Below are 21,258 nucleotides of genomic sequence, written 5' to 3'. Positions count from 1 at the left end.
TATATATATATATATATATATATATATGTTCTAGGTCACAATGAGAAAAACCTACATAAAATCAAACCCAATCTGGTTTGGGGGTTAAGGAGTCCATTATAAAAATAATGATGATCCTAGACATATGATTATCTTACAAAGATACAGACATCACTTGAGGGGGAACGATGAGGGAGAGAAAGTAAGAAAAGTAAAGTCGCTCAGTCATGTCCGACTCTGTGACCCCATGGACTGAAGCCTACCAGGCTCCTCCATCCACGGAATTTTCCAGGCAAGAGTACTGGAGTGGGTTGCCATTTCCTTCTCCAGGATGAGGGAGAGGGAGTTCCTATTTCCAAGGCTAAAGCTTCTAAGAGCGGTGAGATCGTCAGTGTGACTGAATTTCGAAGGACAGATGTCAAGCTGGGCCATCTGCTTGCTGAAGACCCTCTGGCTACTCCATGGGCTCGGATATAGCAGCCGACCACCAGCCAGCACCACCTGCCTGATCTGGGCCCTTCCTACTGCCCCTCCTAAAGCCTCGGTCCTTTTCTTCGGCACTTTTGGCAGTGGCTCCTCTCACTCCTCCACTCAGCAGGCACGTGGGCGGCTCATGGCCTGGCTCTGTGCCAGTGCATCCACTCTGCTGCAGTCTCCAGAGGCCAGCTGACCACACGCCCTGCTCAATGTCCCAGGCCACGGAGAAACCTCAGACAGCTCGACTCTAGGGCAGCACACACTGACGCTTCTTCAGTGCATATCCACAGCCTGTTCACACGTGCTGCACACAGTACGTCAATACTCCTCCACACAAATCTTTCCTCTTAGAAGGATACAGCTAATTTCCTATGCAGGACTTCCAAGTGAGCCTACGGTTTGGGACTCCAAGGCAACATCCAGCTTCTCTCCAGGTCCTTCACAACCAGGGCACGGGAAACTCCCCAGATGGCCAGCGGGACCATACCCATCATCCTGACTCCCTACAGTCACACTGCTTAGAACGCATTTCCAGGCTCCCACCTGGGACCTGGGACTCTGACTCAGGGCTCTGCAAATGACCACTCTTCGGCACACCTCCTTGTGAACACACCTACATGTCTGAGACAGAACGAGTAACCCCAGCTACATTCTGGCCACAAGCTGGTTCGGTTCAGAGCCAGGAGAGCCTAGACTGTAGCCTAGACTGTCTGACCTGCTGCCTCAGCCCCAGAGGGCACAGAGACGCCTATAACCTCCAAAGGCTTCCCGCTTACCTTCTCATCCTGACCCCTTAAAACATGACATTCAGTTCAGAACTTTTTGACAACTGAAGGTTTAAGAAGAGACTATAAAGAGCGCTTCAGCTAAAGGACTGCAAAAAAGCCCAAGTCTGACACAGAGGCAGGAGATAGGAGGTTTCAAATACCTCTTTGCAGATTTTCAGCGACTACAGTTTCAGTTCCAAAGTAGGGAACAGAGCGGCCCAGCAACTCCAGAGGTCTATGCTAAACATGAACATGTTGCTTTGAAATGGACCACTGCTCATCAGAGCTGCAAGCCACCGGCTGCTGGCTCCCTCCACTTTATAAAGTGTCATCACAGCCACTGAGAGTGACGGGAGGGGAGCAGCTGTGCCGCTGCAGGTGTTCACACACACGCCCAGGCGACACCCTAGGACAACAGCACGCTGTCCTTTCACACACTCCTAGGAATTCTCAGATGCTACGAAAATTAGCTCACTTCTGGTATTTAAATAATGAATGCTTTCAAAAGCCTGAACTATTCAGGGCCCAGAAAAATCAGAGGGAAAGCAATAATTTCATGCTGCAATAAATCTACTGCTAATACCTCTACAATTAAATTAATTATATACCCATGGCATACATACATTGTGTCTAACATCTGGGTGAGAAGTACATTTTAAGATGCTGCAGGAAAGAGGGTTTTGTGGTGGGGAAAGGAGGTGGGAGTGGAACGGGTAGATGGAGAAGCAGAGGGAGACTTGTCTAAGCTGAGCAAAGGGAACCTCTATTAAAACACCATGGATTAACCTATCAAAGGTAAGTGCTATTAAGTCCAAGGCAATTACCAGTTAGAGACTCAAGAAAAGTGGCTGGTAATTCTGCTTGTTGGTTTCCTAAACTAAACAGTGTTCTGTGATTCACTTAGAAAGTATTTCAAAAGACAAAAGAAAAAAAAAACAGTAGTCCAAAAAGGTAGAGCTCAATTATGCAACTTCTGGATTATCCAAGATATCATTTTAAAGGCTTCTCATTCTGCTTTTTAATGAAGGAATAAACTGTCTGTGTTATGTATTTTGATGTGGCATATACAATAACAACCAGACTGCAGCTTTCTAAATCAATTCCACTTCAACAAATGCTTTGCCAAAGAAAATCTCTGTATAGCAAAACAATCACCAAACCTAGCCAACTTACTTTTATAACCTTTGACCAAAAAATTCCACTGTATGAGACAGTTAAGAATGAAGCAACAGCTCCAGTTCTCTGTAACAGGCTTAGTGACAGTAAAGGCAGGCAGCCTTTGGAACTTGTTTCCATATCCTCACCCCCTAGGGAAACTATGTCCCTTGGGGAAGCTGGCATCACCTTTCTTTCCTTTGCTTAGTCCTTATTCTGTTTCACATACCAAAACACCTTTCCTATCAAATGGCAGTTTCTCTGTGTTTACATGGATCTTGACATGCAAACACTTTCAAGAGATTTCAGTCTACGGTCCTTCCCACCTTACTTCAGTCCACCACCGAGTGTTGCCTACAGCCTGTTTGTAGCAACCTGCCTTCTAATCCCTAGATAAACAGCACTGCATATAGTCCATAACATGAGTCTTTTATTCTTTTCAATGATACTTGAAAAATCTTGCCATTCCCTCTTTAAAAAAAAATTTACTTATTTGGCTGCACCAAATCTTAAGTTGCAGCATAAGGGATCTTTTTGGCATGAGAACTCTTCGTTGTAGTTTGAGAGATCTAGTTTCCTGAACAGGAATGGAACCCAGCCCCTCTGCACTGGAAGTGAAGAGTCTTAGCCACTAGACCACCAGGGGAGGTCCACCATTCCCACCTAACTGAAGTTCAGCTTTCGGGGTAAAAGGGTAGGCAATGAAGAATCTACCAGACTCCTAGCTTGTTAGCAGACACTATAATGTAAGGCACTTTCCTATTTCCTTCCAAAATATGCTTTTAGTTTATAAAATATGCAACGTGGGAGAAATGAGCAAACCCATTAGGCTAAGCAGTCACTGCTCAAGCCCAGAGGTAAAACCCTCCCAATTCCACAGGAGGTCCAGTTCAAGTGCATCCGTAGAAGCTAATGAATGACCACAGCAGAAATCAGAAAGCCCTGTTCTATAATCACTGCAGTCTCCTGGAAATGCTCAGCTCACACCCACTGTCACTTCACGTGGCAGGAAACCACACAAAAGAACATCAAGCAGAAAACATAACCCGAAAGGGGTCCTTTTAACACTGTTAAATTAATTTATTAATGTGTTTCCTAATTTTAAAATAGCTGCATTAAATTGAATACAAGTCTGCCATTTTGTTGAAGTCAATATAGCTATGAAGTCCTGGGATAACACAAATGAACCTTTCATCATATCCAGGTAAAAAGGGTCTAAAATGCCATGGATGCAACATATTAGGCCGTAGATGGTGAAACGGTGGTGGGAGGACACACTGCCTTCTGGAAGAACCATTGTTCAATACATTCAATACACATAAAGCTCTCCGTACTTCCTTCTGGCAGGCACACCGAATCCCTCTTCTGAAACAAGGCCATTTTACTTGCTTTGAAAGTGAATTAAGAGTTGTGTCTCAGAATTCTTCCATTAGGACTGTATATTTATCAGCCACTTCAGAGTTCCACGGTAAAACACATCCAACGACAACCAGAGTAGCCTGGCCCAGCCCAAAGGAGCAGTACAGAGTCACAGAGAAACCCTTTGATGTGGGAAGAGAGATCCTGGGTCCAGGCCTTGGCAGAGGAGAAATCGTAAGCATCTCATTGGTAACAAACAATGATCAAAACAAGTTCCTCTTCTAAATTCAACAGAAGAGCACCAAGTTTAGAAATTTGGGACCTTGCAGCAGGCACAGCAGCTGAGATGTAGGGTTCCCTTCCCCGCCCACTGTGAACTAGCACCCACTGACCAGTCAGCCAGCACCAGTCACCCCTTTCACATTCTCTTCTCAGCTCCAGCTGCCCCATCTTGCTGAGACATGACTGTCTGGCCTGTTTCCATTTCCTTGAGAGAGAACTTGCTTTTCTGCTGCTCATGTTTTAAACCGTGAGCTCCCTTATAACTGAATTATACAAAACTGGATCTCCCATCTAGATGATGAGCCTCAACTATAGAAAATTAGTTTGAAAGCTGGATTAGAAACTCTTTTGAGGGGTGGGTGGAAGGGAGGTTCAAGAGGGAGGGGATATACACGTACATTTGGCTGATTCACATTGTACAGCAGAAACCAACACAACATTGCAAAGCAATTATCCTCCAATTAAAAATTAAAAGTAAATTGTAATGAAAATTCAGGGGAATGGCACAAAAAAAGAAATTCTTTGAGCTGATATTAACAAACTCATTCTAAACAATGATTTCCCTTGATTAAGCTGTAAATCCTGCATTAACTCAGGCTTAAAATAATCTGACAGAAAATAACAAAATTATGTAAAGCATTATCCTTCAACTAAAAAAAAAATAAAACAAGGACAGAATTTTTGGTCCTTTCTTCTCTCATATACAAAGAGCCATATAGTCTAAGTATTAGATTTAAAGAATTCTAGAGGGGAAAGGTCACTTAATGACCATTAAATGCAGCTTTATGTTTACATATGGGTATACCCTCATGCTTACAGATGGATACAGTAAGGCCTGCAAAAGTTAAGTGCCTGACCCATTATCACAAGGGTGGCTTGTGTCTGGATTAGATTCCTACATGAAGAAAGTGAGCAGTGGGCACCTCAGACCCAGCGAGGTCACCCTTCCAGGGAGAGGCGTGGCCTTACCTGCAACTGAGTTGGGCCGTGGCATTATTAGCGAGCTGGAGCTCTGAGAATAAGGGACCGGACCATCTCCAACTGAGGCTTCGGCTTTGGGCAGCACGCTCTCCGCTGGCCCAGGGGGCTCCTCTTCTGCCACTGGGGAGCAATTATCTGCCCTGCGGTCATGGAGCACTCCCTTCTGTACCCCTAACCTTAGGCTTCCGTCCTTATTCCATTCCAAACTGGAGCCACTCCGGTCATCATTTTCCGATGAACTTGTAATTGTGGCTGAAATGAGAGACCAAAATACTTTGAAGGAAGCCAGGAATAGCTGGGGCTCTTGAGAGCTCACACAGACACACGGACACACACACACCATCCCCATGATCAATGGTTTTCTCATCTATGCAGATTGTTATCAAACTATGTTTCATACAGCGTATTTTGGTAAGTTAGAAGAATGTTGCTTATCAGGGGAAATAAACTGCTAAATCATTCTACAGGGGAGGGAAAAGAAAACTCTGATAAGAAGATAATGAAAAAACTGTCTAAAAGTATCTGAGAGCTAACAGTAAATCTATGTAGTTTGGAAATTATATATCCTGCCTTTTAACAAAGATGAATTGCTCACAAAAGAATTCAAATCTCATTAAATTCCTTTGAACCTTTAAGTATTTTTCCCAAATTAGTAACATTGTGCTCAGAGAGAAGGGGCAGGGCAGTACAATGGTTAATGCAGGAAAGATGTAGGAGGAAAATCTATAAAACAAAATCCAATGATAAAGTCAGACAGACATTTAATCCTTAGACTTAAAACATTATAACATCTGTTTAAGACATCCAGAGAGGCCGACTTGACTTTAATCCTTTAGCAGCCTAGGATGGAAACCTTGAGGAAACCAGGGACAGGAATACATAAGCATGGGAAGGGATACTTGATGGCAGAATTAATATTTAACCTCTTCCAAGAAAACCAGGATGGAAAAGCATCTTGGCAAAAAAGGAAAAATAGGGCAACATTCACTCTATAAATCTACAAACAGCCACTTCCGACTTAAAGATACTGAGCCATATGCGATCCACTTGCAAACACAGGTCCCGCCACGGGTCCAACACTGGCTTGTGTCCTTGAGAACAGAGGCCAGGTCCCCTGATCTCTACTGGGATCCCAGCGGCCCAGGCCCTTAACTGCAAGACTTCAATGGGAGCACACTGGGTGAGTGTATTCAGGACCCAGACGCCTGGATTAAGCTGCTTCATCAACATACACGCTTTATCAGCAGGCTGGTGAATTAGCTCCAACAGAGTCTGTTATCTGGGATCAAAGGGTCTGAAGCAGTTTTATTTTTACAATGCTCTTTATGGTTTAGAAGTAAAGACAAAACAATTTCCTCCTGTGATCTGACTGCAGGGTATCCTATCACAATTTTAAAACTGTCTTTGCTCCTGGACTTATCATCCACTGCTCACTCCTTCTTTAAAAATCCCTCCTATGTGCTGAAGCCTCCTTAGAGGATTTACCATTAGCTGATCCCTTCCTTTTCTGAACAGAACAGGGCCTGGCCCATACTCAGTTCAGTTCAGTCGCTTAGTCGTGTCCAACTCTTTGCAACGCCATGAATCGCAGCACACCAGGCCTCCCTGTCCATCACCAACTCCCGGAGGTCACTCAGACTCACGTCCATCGAATCAGTGATGCCATCCAGCCATCTCATCCTCTGTCGTTCCCTTTTCCTCCTGCCCCCAATCCCTCCCAGCATCAGAGTCTTTTCCAATGAGTCAACTCTTCGCATGAGGTGGCCAAAGGACTGGAGTTTCAGCTTTAGCATCATTCCTTCCAAAGAAATCCCAGGGCTGATCTCCTTTTAGAATGGGCTGGTTGGATCTCCTTGCAGTCCAACATACTCAGTGCTCAGTAAATGTTTGCTTATTCAATGGATGAGCTCAAATTACAGAGAAAGGACATTTACTCTCACTGTTGCTGGTTCAGGATTGTGGGCATTTAGTCTCTAACCAAAGTGTAAGCTGATTTGGGATGAGCCCGTCACACCTTTTGGGGACTCCTAGCATTTCTAAGTATTCTAGCAGGATTACTACTAGTTTCTCCATCTGTTTGGAATCAATCAGTCTTCATTGTACGTGTTTTTTAAATAGGCCATTCATATGAACATCCGTTTATTAAGTGTGACTCTTTCCATCCTAAAAAAGCAGGTGGTGCTCGTAATAACAGTAGCTAGTATCTACTGAAGTTTACTGTATACCAGGGATTGTGCTGAGGGTTTCATAAGATTACCTTAATTTATTAATGAGATTATTGCCTCAATCATCATTAGTTACTAATGATAATCTCTTAATAAGCTATGATTGTGTCACAAACTTTCATTAGAAGTCCAATGCTCAGGACTCAAAATGCTTTTCCCACAGGCATGTTGTAATTAGCTGGGTTCCAAGAAAACCCCAACCTCTAAGTTACAGTTCCAGGGTGGGGGTGACTGATCTGGTTTTAGGTTGTGGTTGTCTTATTTGAGGGATCATATTCTTAAGATGAAAAAACAAGGTCCAAGTGACGTTCTTCTTCATTTGCTCTCCCTGAGTGCCATGCACTTCTGAATCAAACCTCTATCCCAGACCTTAAGCAGTGGGAACAGGGACTCCTTACTTCTTGTTACAAATGACAGCAGTGGAAGCAGGACTTCAGGGGCCCCAGCGGCAGCCAGGCAGGGACAGTCTGGCCAGGGCTCGTGGACTGCAGGGACAGGCTGAAGACCCAGTGCTGTCAGCTCGGCCACAAGTGCCCAGGCCCTGACAAGTGGCATCATTCAGGTCAGGGAGAGGGAGGGAAGGGCGGGGGGCGAGGGGCGGTGGGTGAGGAGGAGGAAGGCTCCCAGCTGCAGGAACAGCAGCTGGGAAGAGAGGTCCTAGATGGGGCCGCAATTTCAAAAGGAGAATATTATATAACTTTATGTTTGTAAGTAGGAGACTCTCCCACCACCCTTATGAAGTTCACCTAAGAGATGCATTCCAGCATCCACCTTCACCCCTGGTGAAAGGCAGGCAGGTGAGACACTCTGAAGCCAGGCCCCTCCCGCAAAGACGCTCCACTAAGACTGCCCCACTTCACAGCCTTCTTCCCTGGGATCCCAGGTCAGGCTGCCAGCTGAAAGCCTAGGCAGTGAACTTTCATCTTGATTTAGATATGATGAAGCACTGAACTAGATCCGGGAGGGGGTGGGGGAGACAGACAAAGGCCCCAGTTTCCCCATCCAACCTAAGAAGCACAGCAAATAGGACCACTCCACAGCCTCCAAGAAAGGGAAAGCAGTTCTTAAATGACCTGCTACTCAAAAATACCTATTCTTCCAGACTAACAGGAATATACTCCTGATTAAATTAACACAGTCACCCTCAAGTTGACCACACAGGGCAATACCCTAAATATGATGATTAAAATAAAAGACTGAAAAATAAGGGCTATTTGACATTTTCCAGAGCCTAGATAATCTTGAAAAGCCCCTTAACAACTGAAAAATTCTATCATCTTGTTCCTTCAACCAGTACAGATGCCAAGAAAGTGAAAGTGTTAGCCACTCAGTTGAGCCCAACTCTTTGCAACCCCATCGCCGCCAGGCTCCTCTGTCCGTGGAACTCTCCAGGCAAGAACGCTGGAGCGGGTTGCCATGTTCTTCTGCAGGGGATCTTCCTGACCCAGGGACTGAACCCAGATCCTCCTGTATTGCAGGCAGATTCTTTACCATCTGAGCCACCAGGGAAGCTCAGCATAGATGCCAGTGTTCATTAATTAAGTCTTGCCACTTTCACTTCACTTTCATCATCACTCAGGCTGGGTCTCAGTCACTCTGCAAATAGGCAGGATTCTGTAAAACGAGTGACTTACTAGGCGTTATGTTTTATCAAGCTACGAGGTTAGGCTGTGCCTTGTAAGTTAGTATTAAATTAGGTTTGCTCATTTACTCACATGTGATACTACTCCTAACTCTACATGTAACCTGAAAACTCCCTTTAGGTAAGGACAGTGGGTCATCTTCCTCAGAAGTAACAGCACATTTACCCAGACCTTCCCTAGTGGCTCAGATGGTGAAGCGTCTGTCTACAATGTGGGAGACCTGGGTTCGATCCCTGGGTCGGGAAGATTCCCTGGAGAAGGAAATGGCAACCCACTCCAGTACTCTTGCCTGGAAAATCCCATGGACAGAGGAGCCTGGTGCAGGCTCCTCTGTCCATGGGGTCAGAAAGAGTCGGACACGATTGAGCGACTTCACTTTCACTTTTCACTCATGTACACGGCTGTACCACATCCAAAGCACTTTCAAATCATGGTAAGACACATACATGATCACCATGACATATGAGAAGACGTGGAAAGGCTGAGAACCATCAACACTACTTTACAGATATGGAGACACACTGGGGGAAAACTAACCAAACTCACACATACACAAGTTAGTGGTATTTCCATTACCTTCTGACTGCACATGCAGTGTGTATGAAAACTCCCTTTGCCTTGCACAGTTCTCATCACGTAAAAGGAGTTCTGTAAAAGTATCAGTGGCTGTAAAGTAATTAGCCTCCAATTAAAATAAATAAATAGATTTTCAAAAAGAAGTATTTGTGGCTAAAAAGTATTTTGCAGTTCCTGAAACCTGCCTTGTTAAAAATAGCCCCCGGGCAGCGGCTAGTGGAAAAAGGCCAGTCATGAGGGAGCCAGGAGGGAGAGTCAGGGAGGCTGGGAGGCTGCCTAGAAGGTGGGGGAAGCAGAGACAGGGACCTACTCAGTCATTAATCATTGTGCTCTACATGGCACTGCAATAAAGCAATTCTCTCCTTCTCCTTCCCAACCTTCCCCTCATCCCCTCTTTGCCTATTGAAGGTTCTATATTAATGTTCACTTAAAATAGAATTAAAAAAAAATAAACAGTAAAGTTCAGGGTCCAAAAAGCAGTTTGGTGGGATCTAAATCAAGTTGTAGGTTTAAAAGAACACCAGGAAATAATCTGACTATGGCATCAGTCCAGAATTGTTTAGGAACTAAGGGCCATTGGAATCAAACGTATGCATAGGCAGAGTTGAATCCTCTCTCTGAGCTCTGGAAAAGACAAGAGGTGAAACATGTAAGGGGCATGGGTTCAAACTCTGGCTTCTCAACTTTTTAAGGACCCACAAGAGGCTATCTCTCTGGGTCCACTTCTAGGAATGGGCACATTTTTGTCTTTACCTTCCAGACATAATCTTGTATGTTTGTGTTTCTCTCTTTACACTGGCTACAAGTCCTGAGTAAAACTTTCTGCACACTTTAAAGCAAAATTAATAAAATCTTATCACCCTGACTCCTGACTTCATCTTTTCTCTCACTTTTCCCTCAACTCATGTTGCGGTTGTTGTTTAATCGCTAAATTGTGTCCCATTCTTTGCAACCCCGTGGACTGTAGCCCACCAGGCTCCTCTGTCCATGGGATTCTCCAGGCAAGAATACTGGAGTGGGTTGCCATCTCCTTCCTCCTCCAGGGGATCTTCCAGACACAGGGATTGAAACCTGCATCTCTTGCCTTGGCAGGAGAATTGTTTACTGCTGAGTCACCAGGGAAGCCCTCCTCCACCCATACCTTCTTTGAAAAAGAAAAATCTTGATTTAGTAACTGCCTATGAGCATTTCAAATCCACTACGGAGGAATGGAATATAAATAAATAAGCAACCCTAGGAAATAAGAACAACAATAGTGGCTAACGTGAATATTATAATAGTGCTCACGGTACACAGGCCCTATTCTAAACCTCCGTCATATCTCACTCAGTACTTCTAACAGTCCCATGGGCAAGAAAGCCCTGAAACACCTGAAGACTCTTTGGGCTCCAGAATGATGCTCTACACTGTTCCAATCACAGGATTAAAAAAACTTGTGCACACATCCCTCATACACGTATTTATAAATTATGTTCACGGACTATACTAAATTATAATATGAAACATATACAAAAACATACATTTTGAAAAGATTTTTAAACACCCCCAAATTGAAAAAAAAAATTTAAGCATCCCATAGATTGTCCTCCATTCTCCATTTTCAAAGCCAGGGGTCTAGGAAGAGAGCCCTTTGTTTCTCCGTAGGTGGTGGAGAAAACTCAGATAGCAGGGCACACGTCAGGTGCCTCCTATATCATGAGAATGCTGTCCTCCCCCATTCAACTGAAGAAAAATAAAATACCACTAACAAAACCCAGACTAACATCTTTCTCCTTCTATATCCAGTTTAATGGTTGAGAGGAAGAGTTTAACAGTTAAAATAAGGGACCAGTGAATTAAAGATCAAACAAAAAAGAAAGTGAGTGGTTGCTTATGAAAGTCAGAGAAGAGAAGAAGTGAATAAAAAATCCAGCTAGTGCAGACACCGCCTTCTTGGACCCAACCGGATGAAGATCACCAGCAACTCTGGGAGGGGAACACCATCTAACCGAGATCAAGACCAGGGAAAGATCAAGATGACAGGTCCAAGAAGCCACATGCCCACTCCCTGGTGCTCTGGACCCAACAGCAGCTTGCCCTCCTCTGCTGTGCACTCACACCTCGCACGCTCAGGCTGCCAGGCCACACACTGGATCTCCCCAGGAGACACTGGGGAAGACTGCAAGGATGAACCCAGCCTGTAGGAAAAACCTCCCAGAAATGCCAGCCAGTGCTTCTCCCTCCGCCCCGCCCACACACTAACAAACCACAGGAACAAAGTCTGAGGCTCGTCCGCCTGGGTGACGTTCTCAACCCCCGCAGCCTGGCAGGCACAGCTTCCAGTGAAGGCACTCGGGCTGATGTGTGCTCACCTGGCAGGATGCAGGGAGGGGGCCCTGAGTTACCTCTGGCTCCACGGGTCTTTCTGGCTTCTCCTCCCGCCACTCTGCCTGGACAGCAGCACGAGGCTCCTCTGGAAAGCCCTATGGAACCGCCAAGGGTCCTGTGACAGGCAGGTCCCTGCTCCAAATCTCCGGCTCAGCGCCCACCACGTTGCACAAGGCGCTCTGCTGTGCCAGGCAGCTAGGCCGGGACTCGAGTCCCAGCCATGTGGCCCCAGCAGTGCTCAGCCGGCCTCTGAGGCAGAGACACCTGAAGGGGCAGCTGGGGCAGGGCGCAGGGGAGGGCGGGCAGGCCACACCGGCCAGCCTCAGCCTCGCCCACTGGCTCCAGACTCTGTCTGAAAGGGCGGGCAGCAGCCTCCAGAAAGAAGCCTGCAGACTCGAACAACATGAAGTTTTTCGGCAATAGCACACATCACTGTGTACTAGTATAGCTACACAGACCCTCAGCCCCGAAGGCCTAGACAACGGGACTTCTGATTTAGTCCACTGACTCCACAGAGTTCCAGACTCTTCCAGGAAAGAGCAGAAGGCACTCACTATTAGTGGTTGGTATGATCCACGGGAAACACCTTCCCTTGCAGGGCACTGCCATGTCTTACACCCTTTCCAGCAGTTGACAACTTGCCCAAGTCTTCAACGGTAGGAGACCATTCTCTCCTTCCACAGCGAGACAAGTTTTAAAGCAGATACTGTAACTATCTCTATCGTCCCAGTACTCAACAAATGTGCTCCTGGTATGCAGCTGGTGCCCATAAATGCTTCAGACAAAACAGCCTGGAAACTCCAACCATGGTCTGAATACAAGCACAGTGGGTGCTTTGTTGATTAACATCACCACCAAGGACTTCTTTCCCATTAAGTGCCTTACTGAATAATATATGTAAAGGCAAATTCTCCTCCTTCACCCAAGGGATTAAAGAGCTTCTATAATTAAGGATGATTTTTTAAATTGCAGGCAGTGTAGCAAAATGAATATTAACACAGATCTGAAACACTCTAAATAGTTATTACCAAATCAATTTCAAAGCATTTCAATTTAGTAGCAAGCAGGGCAATACAGGTGTCAACAAAGCAGTATTAGCATAAAATCAAAAGGGCAGGATTTACAACAAGTTAAAAATGAAAATAAAGTACAATTAATTCCTCTTTGTGCGCCTCCTTCTGCATCTGATCACCTCCCCTGGGGCCCAAAGTTCAGGAAATGAAAGGTCTAACGCTTCCTCTGGCACTACTTTCATTTTACAAGCCTAGGAGAGCAGAGAAGAGAGATGCAGGAAGAGAAAAGTCAGCCCACAGTCACTTTTCTTTATGTTCTAAGCAACTGGGCAGAAAAACAAATATTATCAAACTCTAGCAAGGATCAGCAGGATCGTAATCAAGTGTTGGTATTTCACCACAAGCCACTTGTGTAGGAGCAATGTTTCTGTGAAGATATTCCCCTGCCTAAATGTATACCTGCCTCCCCACTTCAAAGTGAGCAGGGGGCGAACAAATGTAAGCTTCCTCCCTCACCCCCTAAAGAAAGGGAAAGGCAGAGTCTGAGTTCTTGCTTCACTCTTTTCAAATTCTGAGCACTTAATCATCCTGAAAGCTATCTGGCCTGGTGGAATGTGGTGGCTCAGTTGTCGGGGAGCAGGGCAGGAGGAGGTGGGGAGATGGTGGGGTGAGAGGTAAGATACAAGGTCAGGCCATCTTCCACGTGGGATGCCGTCCTCTCCCCTACCTTCATGGGGCTGTTCTAACACCAGCTCTCAACAAATCCAACATGCCACCAAAGTCATCTGGAGATTATAAGTGTCAGCAGGTAGAAGCAGATGGCAGAGAAAGCAAATGGAAGGAATGGTTAACTTCTAAAGGCCTCTCTCTCTGCCAGAATGCTTTAAACTGCTACCTGGAAATCCTTCTCCTGAGCACCTCTATCATTAATCGATAGGAAGGATTTATTAACATTTTAAATCTTGTTAGGAAAACTGAGTTTTGTGTCTTTCTCTTCATCCAATATCCATCCTCTTTCTTTTGAAATAGCCCATTTCTTTGAAATAAATACAAACATAAAATACTGATCATATGAACATACATAAAAATCAAAGAATATCTTTAAAGCAAATAGTGCTTTAAGTCATTATTTTCAGTGACTTTTTAAAATCAGATGGGTTTTTACACAGATTCGAATGAATACATATACAGGCATATTATGCTTTCCTGGACTTTGCAGAAACTGGTGTTTTTCAAATTGAAGCTGTGTGGTAACCCTGCATTGAGTAAATCCAAGCATGCCATTTTTCCAACAGCATGTGCTCACTTCATATCTCTGGATCACATTTTGGTAACTCAAAATATTTCAAACCCTCTACCAGCAAAAAAGATAACAACTCGCTGAAGGCACAGGTGATGGTCAGCATTTTTTAAGAATAAGGTATCTTTTAATAAAAGTATGTACCTTTTCTTAAGTAAAATGCTACAGTACGGAGTCAACAACGTTTACACTCATCATGAAACCAAAAAGAGTTCTGTGACTTGCTTTATTGCGACACTCACTCTGCCACGGCAGATTGGAATCAAGCCTGCAATATCCCCAAGGTCAGCCCACGCCTCACTTTCTTCTAAGCTGGGGTTCATAGTTTATGACTTTCCATTTGTAACAGTTGGAAGCCAGTTATATTCAAGAGAGTGTCACTAAGAAAAAAATGTTCTTACAGTCATGGAGGAAATACCTTTAAAAGCAACTTCTTTATAAAGTCTTCCCTTTCAAAGCTAGTAATTGAAAAGCTGCTTCAAGTGAATGAGTACAGCTGGTGACACATTTAGAGGTTCTCACATTGCAGATTTGAAAATCAGACACTAACTTCTAGGCAATGTCAATAATTTTAATATGTTAAGAATAAGGAATTTTACCTTAGGGACAAAAAAAAGATATTGTAGGGAATTCAGTTAATCTCATCTAGCTTAGACAGTATTTCTATATGACAGAATTATTAAGCTCCTAAAGAAGTTTATGTTGGGAGAACCTGGAGGTCCTGAAATAGGATAAAGTGAAACTACACAACACAATGAAGGTGGAACGGGAGGTGGGGAGGGCTCTGCTAAGCCTTGGCCTCCAGTTTGCTGCTGTTTAGTTGCTAAGTCATGTCCGCCTCTTTTGCAAACATGGACTACAGCCCGCCAGGCTCCTCTGTCCATGAGATTTCCCAGGCAAGAATACTGGAGGGGGTTGCCATTTCCTTCTCCAGGGGCTCTAAGAGACCAGAGATGTTGTTGCTGTTAAGCCACTAAGTTGTCTGACTCTTTGCGACCCCATGGACTGCAACATGCCAGGCTTCCCTGTTCTTCAACAATCTCCTGGAGTTCACTCAAACTCATGTCCATTGAGTCGATGACGCCATCCAACCATCTCGTCCTCTGTCATCCCCTTCTCCTCCTGCCCTCAATCTTTCCCAGCATCAGGGGCTTTTCCAAGAGACGGGAAGGGGTCCAATAAATTCCTCTACTGGTCATTAGCTTGCCCTTTCTCCTACTGAGCAGTTCCAAAAAGAAATTCGCTTCATCTGCAATGTATCAAAACCAGTAGAAACAGAACCCAGGCCGGGCACCCTGTGGCGGCCTGAGAAGGCTGTCTGGGCATGTGGGAACACAAGTTTCCCTTCACAGCATCTGTTGGTCAAAAATATTTACACTGAATAGTATCAGCATGACTGAAGTTGGGTTAAATGAGGGGGAGGTTTGGGAATTTTTAAGGATGGCTTAGCACTGTTAGAAGTTTCCTCTAAATAAACTGTGCTAACACTATACATGGAACTCAGGTCTGAGCCCTGGATGGGAGCCTACAACTTCCGCAAAGTTTGGAATGCCATGACAGCTGCGCACCCTTTACGCCAGCCCACCCCCAAGCCTTCGCTATTCTAGCCTGAGCTCCATAGGTTGACGAGTCTTAAACAACTTCAAATGGAAGATTAAGTGGAAAGCCTCTTCCGCCCTTCTCCGGGCCCTGTGTAACTTGGAACATGAATCTTATCCAGCCTGTTTGACAAGCAGCTGCCGGGCCTCCCAAAGCAGGAAGCCAAGATATCTCGCCTTCATCTCTGCCCACTGTGTTCTTGAATATTTCACTCTGTTGAACAGTTAAGGTGCCCAAAAGGTTGTCATTCCCAGGCTACACCTTATAAAGACAGACAAGTTCTTCACGCTCCACCACGAGCAATCACCAAACCACAACTGAGTCACAGATGCCTGCTCCCAGAGAGGCGACAGAACCTGAACACCCTGTTATCAATTCAGGAGGAAGCTCTTTCCTCCTCTGGCCCAACCACGCCCACCTTTTCAAAGAGCTGTGGCTAGGTCGGCTGGAGAGGAAAGGTTTTTTCCCCTTCTCCCTGTCACACCTGTGTCCAATGTGTCCCTGGCAACAGGATCTAATTCTGCAGGTCGGAAGGACAGAGGACAGAGGAACCTTGTCACCAGCACAGCGTCTCTCCCTCTCAGCCACCTACAGCCCTGGCTTCCTAAAGGAGCTCAGGGAACCAGGCAGGAAGCACAAACTCCCGGAGAAGGGCGTCTCCTCTGAAAGAAGGACTTAGGCACCAGCTCCCACTTCCTCCCACTTTCATCTCAATTGTCACCATTTTTCATGTTCAGCTGAGTTAAGAGAACATGTTGACTTGAGTCAAGGAATTAAAGACATCCTCAGTGATACGAAATGAGTTGCTTAACGACAAGACACAACTTACAGTGCAGATGGCATGAAAAGGCTTGATGACGCTGACTGGGAATGGGAATCCCACACAGCTTCTTTAGAAACCAACGAACCGTTCCCTCCTTCAGTGAAACTTGAGAGTAGCCATAATTCTCTTTCCTTAATTCTCATTCCTAACACCATGCTAGGAGCCCAGGAGATAGTGGGAATAAGATAGATGAGACCCCCTAACCATGTGGAAAGTGAAAGTCGCTCAGTTGTATCCAACTCTTTGTGACTCCATGGATTGTATGGTCCATGGAACTCTCTAGGCCAAAATACTGGAGATGACAGTAAATAACAAAACAAGAATAAGTAAACTGAAAATATTGAGGTATATGGACAGCATATTATAAAGGCACTAACCATTCTGGGTTCAGCAGGGACTATATTAAATCAAGTACTAATTGAGAGCCTTCATATTCCTGCAATTCAATCATTCAATGATAATACAAAAAACAAACCAGCAACTTTTCCCTCTTTAGGACACCTTTAAAACTGCAGCAATATCTCTTAATGAGAAAGAGAAAGAGGCAGAGAATGAACGTGGGTCGTTTTCTCTCATTGAAAAGTCTTCTGTCAAAACAAGAAACTGGCTTGGTCATAACCAGAGGCTGCGGCGTCAATGCCACAACACAGAATGAAGAGAAAAAAGCTATTAAAAAAAAATAAAAATAAAAAACTAGGACTTCTCTGGAGGTGCACTGGATAAGAATCCGCCTGCCAATGCAGAGAAAGCAGGTTCAATCTCTGGTCTGGGAAGATTCCACATGCTGTGAAGCAACTAAACCCATGCACCACAACTACCGATCCTGTGCTTTAGAGCCTGCGAGTCGCAGCTCCCTGTGTGCGGCAACTATGAAAGCCTGTGAGCCCAGAGCCTATGCGCCGTGACAAGAGAAACCACTACAGGGAGAAGCCTGCACACCACAATAAACAGCAGCCCCCAGCTGTCGCAACGAGAGAAAGCCTATGTGTAGCAATGAAGACCCAGCGCAGTCAAAAATAAATAATTTTTTAAAAGATCTGTAGACTGAAGCGACTTAGCAGCAGCAGCAGCAGCAGCACTGGCCAATTTCCTGAAAGAAAACAAACTCTGAGGAGGAAAGGGTATTGCAGAAGAGCTAAGAACACTGTAAAGAAAGTCATCTGGCTATCACAGAATCAATACCAGAGATCCATCAGTGGTGGACACTTCAGAGACAGATGGGACATGAAAACAGTAGTAACGCTGGGAAAAATTTGTTAGACAAAATAGCAGATGGGGAAGCAGAGTTAAAAGAGAAAAGGAAATTGGAAGAATAAGCTCACTGGAAGGGCTTGAAGTGGAGTGAAGAGAATTCAGAACTGCTACAAAAATCAGTCACATGAAACTTCCAGAACAAGCTAGTCTGCAGAGACAGAAAGTAGATGACCCAGTGAGTAGGTCTGGTGTATGCAGGGAAATGAGGTGTGACTTCTAAGAGTACAGAGTTCCTTTTTGAAGTGGTAAAAATATTCCAAAATCAAATTGTGGTGATGGTTGCACAATTCTGAATAAACACAAGCCACTCAAAGGTTTAAACGGATGAATACTGTGGCATGGAAATTATATCTCAATGAGACAATTAAAAATGAAACAAAAACCCATTGAAAATCCTGATTCAAGAGAAAACTGAGGCAACAGGCTTGCCTTCCTCTTGCTGCGGGGCCCCTCACAAGAGCTGTTAAGGGGGCAACACCAAGAACTTCATAACCCAGTCCAGGTATCTCACATATTTTCTGAGGCAATCTCCAAAATACAAACTGGATGAACCTGCAGTTTGGTTTTTCAAATTACACATGAAAGAAATTGCAGGTGACTGAAGAAAACAAAGAGCTCAAATGTCACTGCATTTGGTTACCTATTAACGTGGAAGGAAGTGGGGTTCCTTCCAATAATAAAACATAAAATATCCCTCAAAAACATGTGCATCACTCAGCAGCAGGGAAAGGGCTGAGCTGCCGGAGGGCACCAGTGTCAGACAGCAGCATGGCCTGAGAGCATGGGAAGCCGGAACAGCCCACCCAGATGGCACCAGGCTGTAGACCAGGACACACAGCCACCCCAGCCCACCTGTAGAAATGCAAACACATTCCTTCTGGGATGGGAGGTAAAAACAAGGGCTCTTAAATTCCCTGGTTGATTCTATTGTGCACCTGGGACTAAGAAACTACTGAACTCATCAGAAGCCTTACTTACAATTTCCTTAAAAGAAGTATGCAAAGAACTCAATTAAACATTCACGTCACCTAGCCAACCAGCCTAAGAGTCAGGACTATACTCTGGACTCCAATCAGCTCAGCACATCCACATGTACTTTGCAGGCATGGGTGTGGGTGTGGGTGTGGCGGGGGGGCGGGGGGCAGACTTAAAAACTCCAGGCCTCCAGACAGTGGCAAGATGCCATTAGAAGAAACTGAAGAACAAATACATAGGCATAAGTGGGAGGCATAAGTGGGAAGATAAGTGACCTTGAGATCTGGCTGGGAAGACTTCTCAATATGCAGGGACTTTATTGTCCTGTGGTGTGTCCTATAGAGACCCAATACCCATCAAGTGGATTAGTGACAAGGGAAGATATTTTTAATGTCATAGGCCAGACCTAATGTGGAAAATTTTTTTGCCACATGAGTCCACGGTTATCAAACAAACACGAAGGAATATAAAAGCCAATGTTTCAACCGCTCAGCTGGCCGTGGAAGTGCTATCTGCAAAGGACAGGGTAGTCCGGGCAGGCTGACCTTCACAGACCGCACACGCTAAAACCCTCTTAAGAAGAGCCTGGTGAATGCTCTGGCTGAAATGCATGGAGCCGTCACGTGACCGAGCAGTGAGCGTCTTACCTATAATTCCACTGTCCTTGCTTTCCAGGGTGGAACTAGGGCTGCTAATGGTCTCACAGGGACTTTTGTTGGCTGCCGTCTTGCTGACACAGCTATTCAATGTTGAGCAGGGGCTATCGGTGCTAGGAGAGGCGGTGCTGCTTGTAAGAGTGGAGCAAGGGCTGATGCCTTGGCTCAGAGCTGTGCACTGCAAGATGAACGGAAGGAGGAGTTAGCACGTCTACACACCCCTTTGTAGCTTCATGGTTTTAGCATTAAAAACAAACAGGAAAATGGAAAACAGGTTTTCTTTTTTACAATCCAGGGATCTTAATATATCTGGTCTTCCAAAATTTAAAAGAGAAATCTCCCTAGTTCTGTTTGCCTCCCTGTGATCTTTTTTCTTAAGAGGGCAGTCTTGGAAATAATTTAGTGGGAATGAATATTTGTAAAGCAGAAACAGCAAACGGGCAGACTTCCTTTCATTTAAACTCTGCAGAAGACAAATGGGTTCTTTGACCTCTGTGTGGAATATCTGGTAACTCTGTTTTTGTAATGTATCACGAGCACCACAACCTGATTCAATTTTTGGAAGATTTACGGGCTCTGAGATCCAGGGAAGGAGACTGGTGGCCACTGCGATCTCAATCAACGCCCGACACCCTCGCAGAGACCCTCGAAGGGGCAGAGGCTCCGGCCTCTCATTGCTATTCAGAAGTACACTTCTCATCTCGGATGTGGCAGGCTACACTTCCCTAGGAAGGGGAGTGCTCTTCCAAAGATGAACCTTTTGATCTTATTTTATTTTGTTTCCATTCATCTCCTATAAATCTTTTCCTCACCCCACTGACCCTCCAAAGTCTCAACCAATAAAAAAAAAAAAGCACAGGAAAGTGCATACCAAAGCAGCTGGATGAAAAGAATGGTGCTATAAAGATAAAAGTAGTATCATTCCTAAGGAATTCTCTCGGCCACTTCAATTCAGTTACTCTTGTCTGGGTGGTGACCAAAAGGTTAATGTGGACATTTTTGTAAGGTCTGCACCCTCTGCTTCTCCCCACTCCCTACTACAAAGGTTCACAAACAAACTGTTGAAATGAATTTCAATACACAATGGCCCAGACTCATCTGGTCTGAACAACAACTTCCCCACTCGGGGAGGAGGCAAGAGGATTATGCCGTCACTCATCCTCCGAGCAGATATGACATGCAGTATCTTCCTCGGGCATTACCATGGTTTCATTTTTTTCTTCAATGGTTATATGTGTGGCACTTGGGATCCCTTCTCCCAGTAAAAATCCCAGCCTTGTCAACAGTTCTTGAGCTGCCGGCGAACAGCTCGGTTCATTATCGGCCTTTGCTTCTGGAACAAAGAAAGAAAACAATGAAGACATCCCTCTCGGGAATTTCAGTATCGCATCTGGAGGACTTGGCATTACAGTTGCTTGTCTGGTGCTTTTGTGTATTTTATAAAATGCACAAAGTTTGACAGTGGGCTGCCTGTCCCCTAGCAATACATTCTAATTAAGAGACTGTGACAGGTTAAGAAAACAGTGAAAGGGAAAAACCAAATGCACATGGTGAAACTGTTGACCCGAATCCAAAGGCACAGTATCATTATCTGATAGCAAGTCCTATTTCCAAGTCATGAGAAATGGGTACCTGAGACACCAAAGGCAGAAAAGGCCTGCTCTTCCTCTTATTCTTGAAGGGCACCGTGTGTCCAATGCCCACAGAAGGCTGAAATAAAGGAAAACCCAAGTGGCATGCTGGCAGAGTCACTTGGACGCTGGGGGGGGGGGGGGACTGAAATGCAGGCTCTCATTAAGCAAGGCAGGGGCACAACCATGTCAATCT

General features: G+C 45.0%; 1 protein-coding gene across 5 annotated transcripts in view; it reads right to left on the bottom strand.

Moving 5' to 3' along the window:
- The window catches only part of TANC1 (tetratricopeptide repeat, ankyrin repeat and coiled-coil containing 1), a 242,270-nt gene that overhangs the window by 54,609 nt on the left and 166,403 nt on the right, over positions 1 to 21,258 (bottom strand). For 2 of the 5 annotated variants that reach the window (XM_040229144.1, XM_040229147.1), the window contains 3 exons: positions 20,634 to 20,764; positions 19,423 to 19,609; positions 4,989 to 5,252 (listed from right to left, as the gene is read on the bottom strand). In XM_040229144.1, coding sequence (XP_040085078.1) covers positions 4,989 to 5,252; positions 19,423 to 19,609; positions 20,634 to 20,764 — 582 coding nt within the window. Of the gene's footprint in view, positions 1 to 4,988; positions 5,253 to 11,828; positions 12,047 to 19,422; positions 19,610 to 20,633; positions 20,765 to 21,258 lie in introns of those variants that run through there. The other 3 variants (XM_040229145.1, XM_040229146.1, XM_040229148.1) reach the window with 3 other exon arrangements.

The sequence above is a fragment of the Oryx dammah genome, unplaced genomic scaffold, assembly GCF_014754425.2.
Source record: "Oryx dammah isolate SB20612 unplaced genomic scaffold, SCBI_Odam_1.1 HiC_scaffold_27, whole genome shotgun sequence".
In the NCBI taxonomy this organism is placed as follows: domain Eukaryota; kingdom Metazoa; phylum Chordata; class Mammalia; order Artiodactyla; family Bovidae; genus Oryx; species Oryx dammah.
This window is presented reverse-complemented; position numbering and strand designations above follow the sequence as displayed.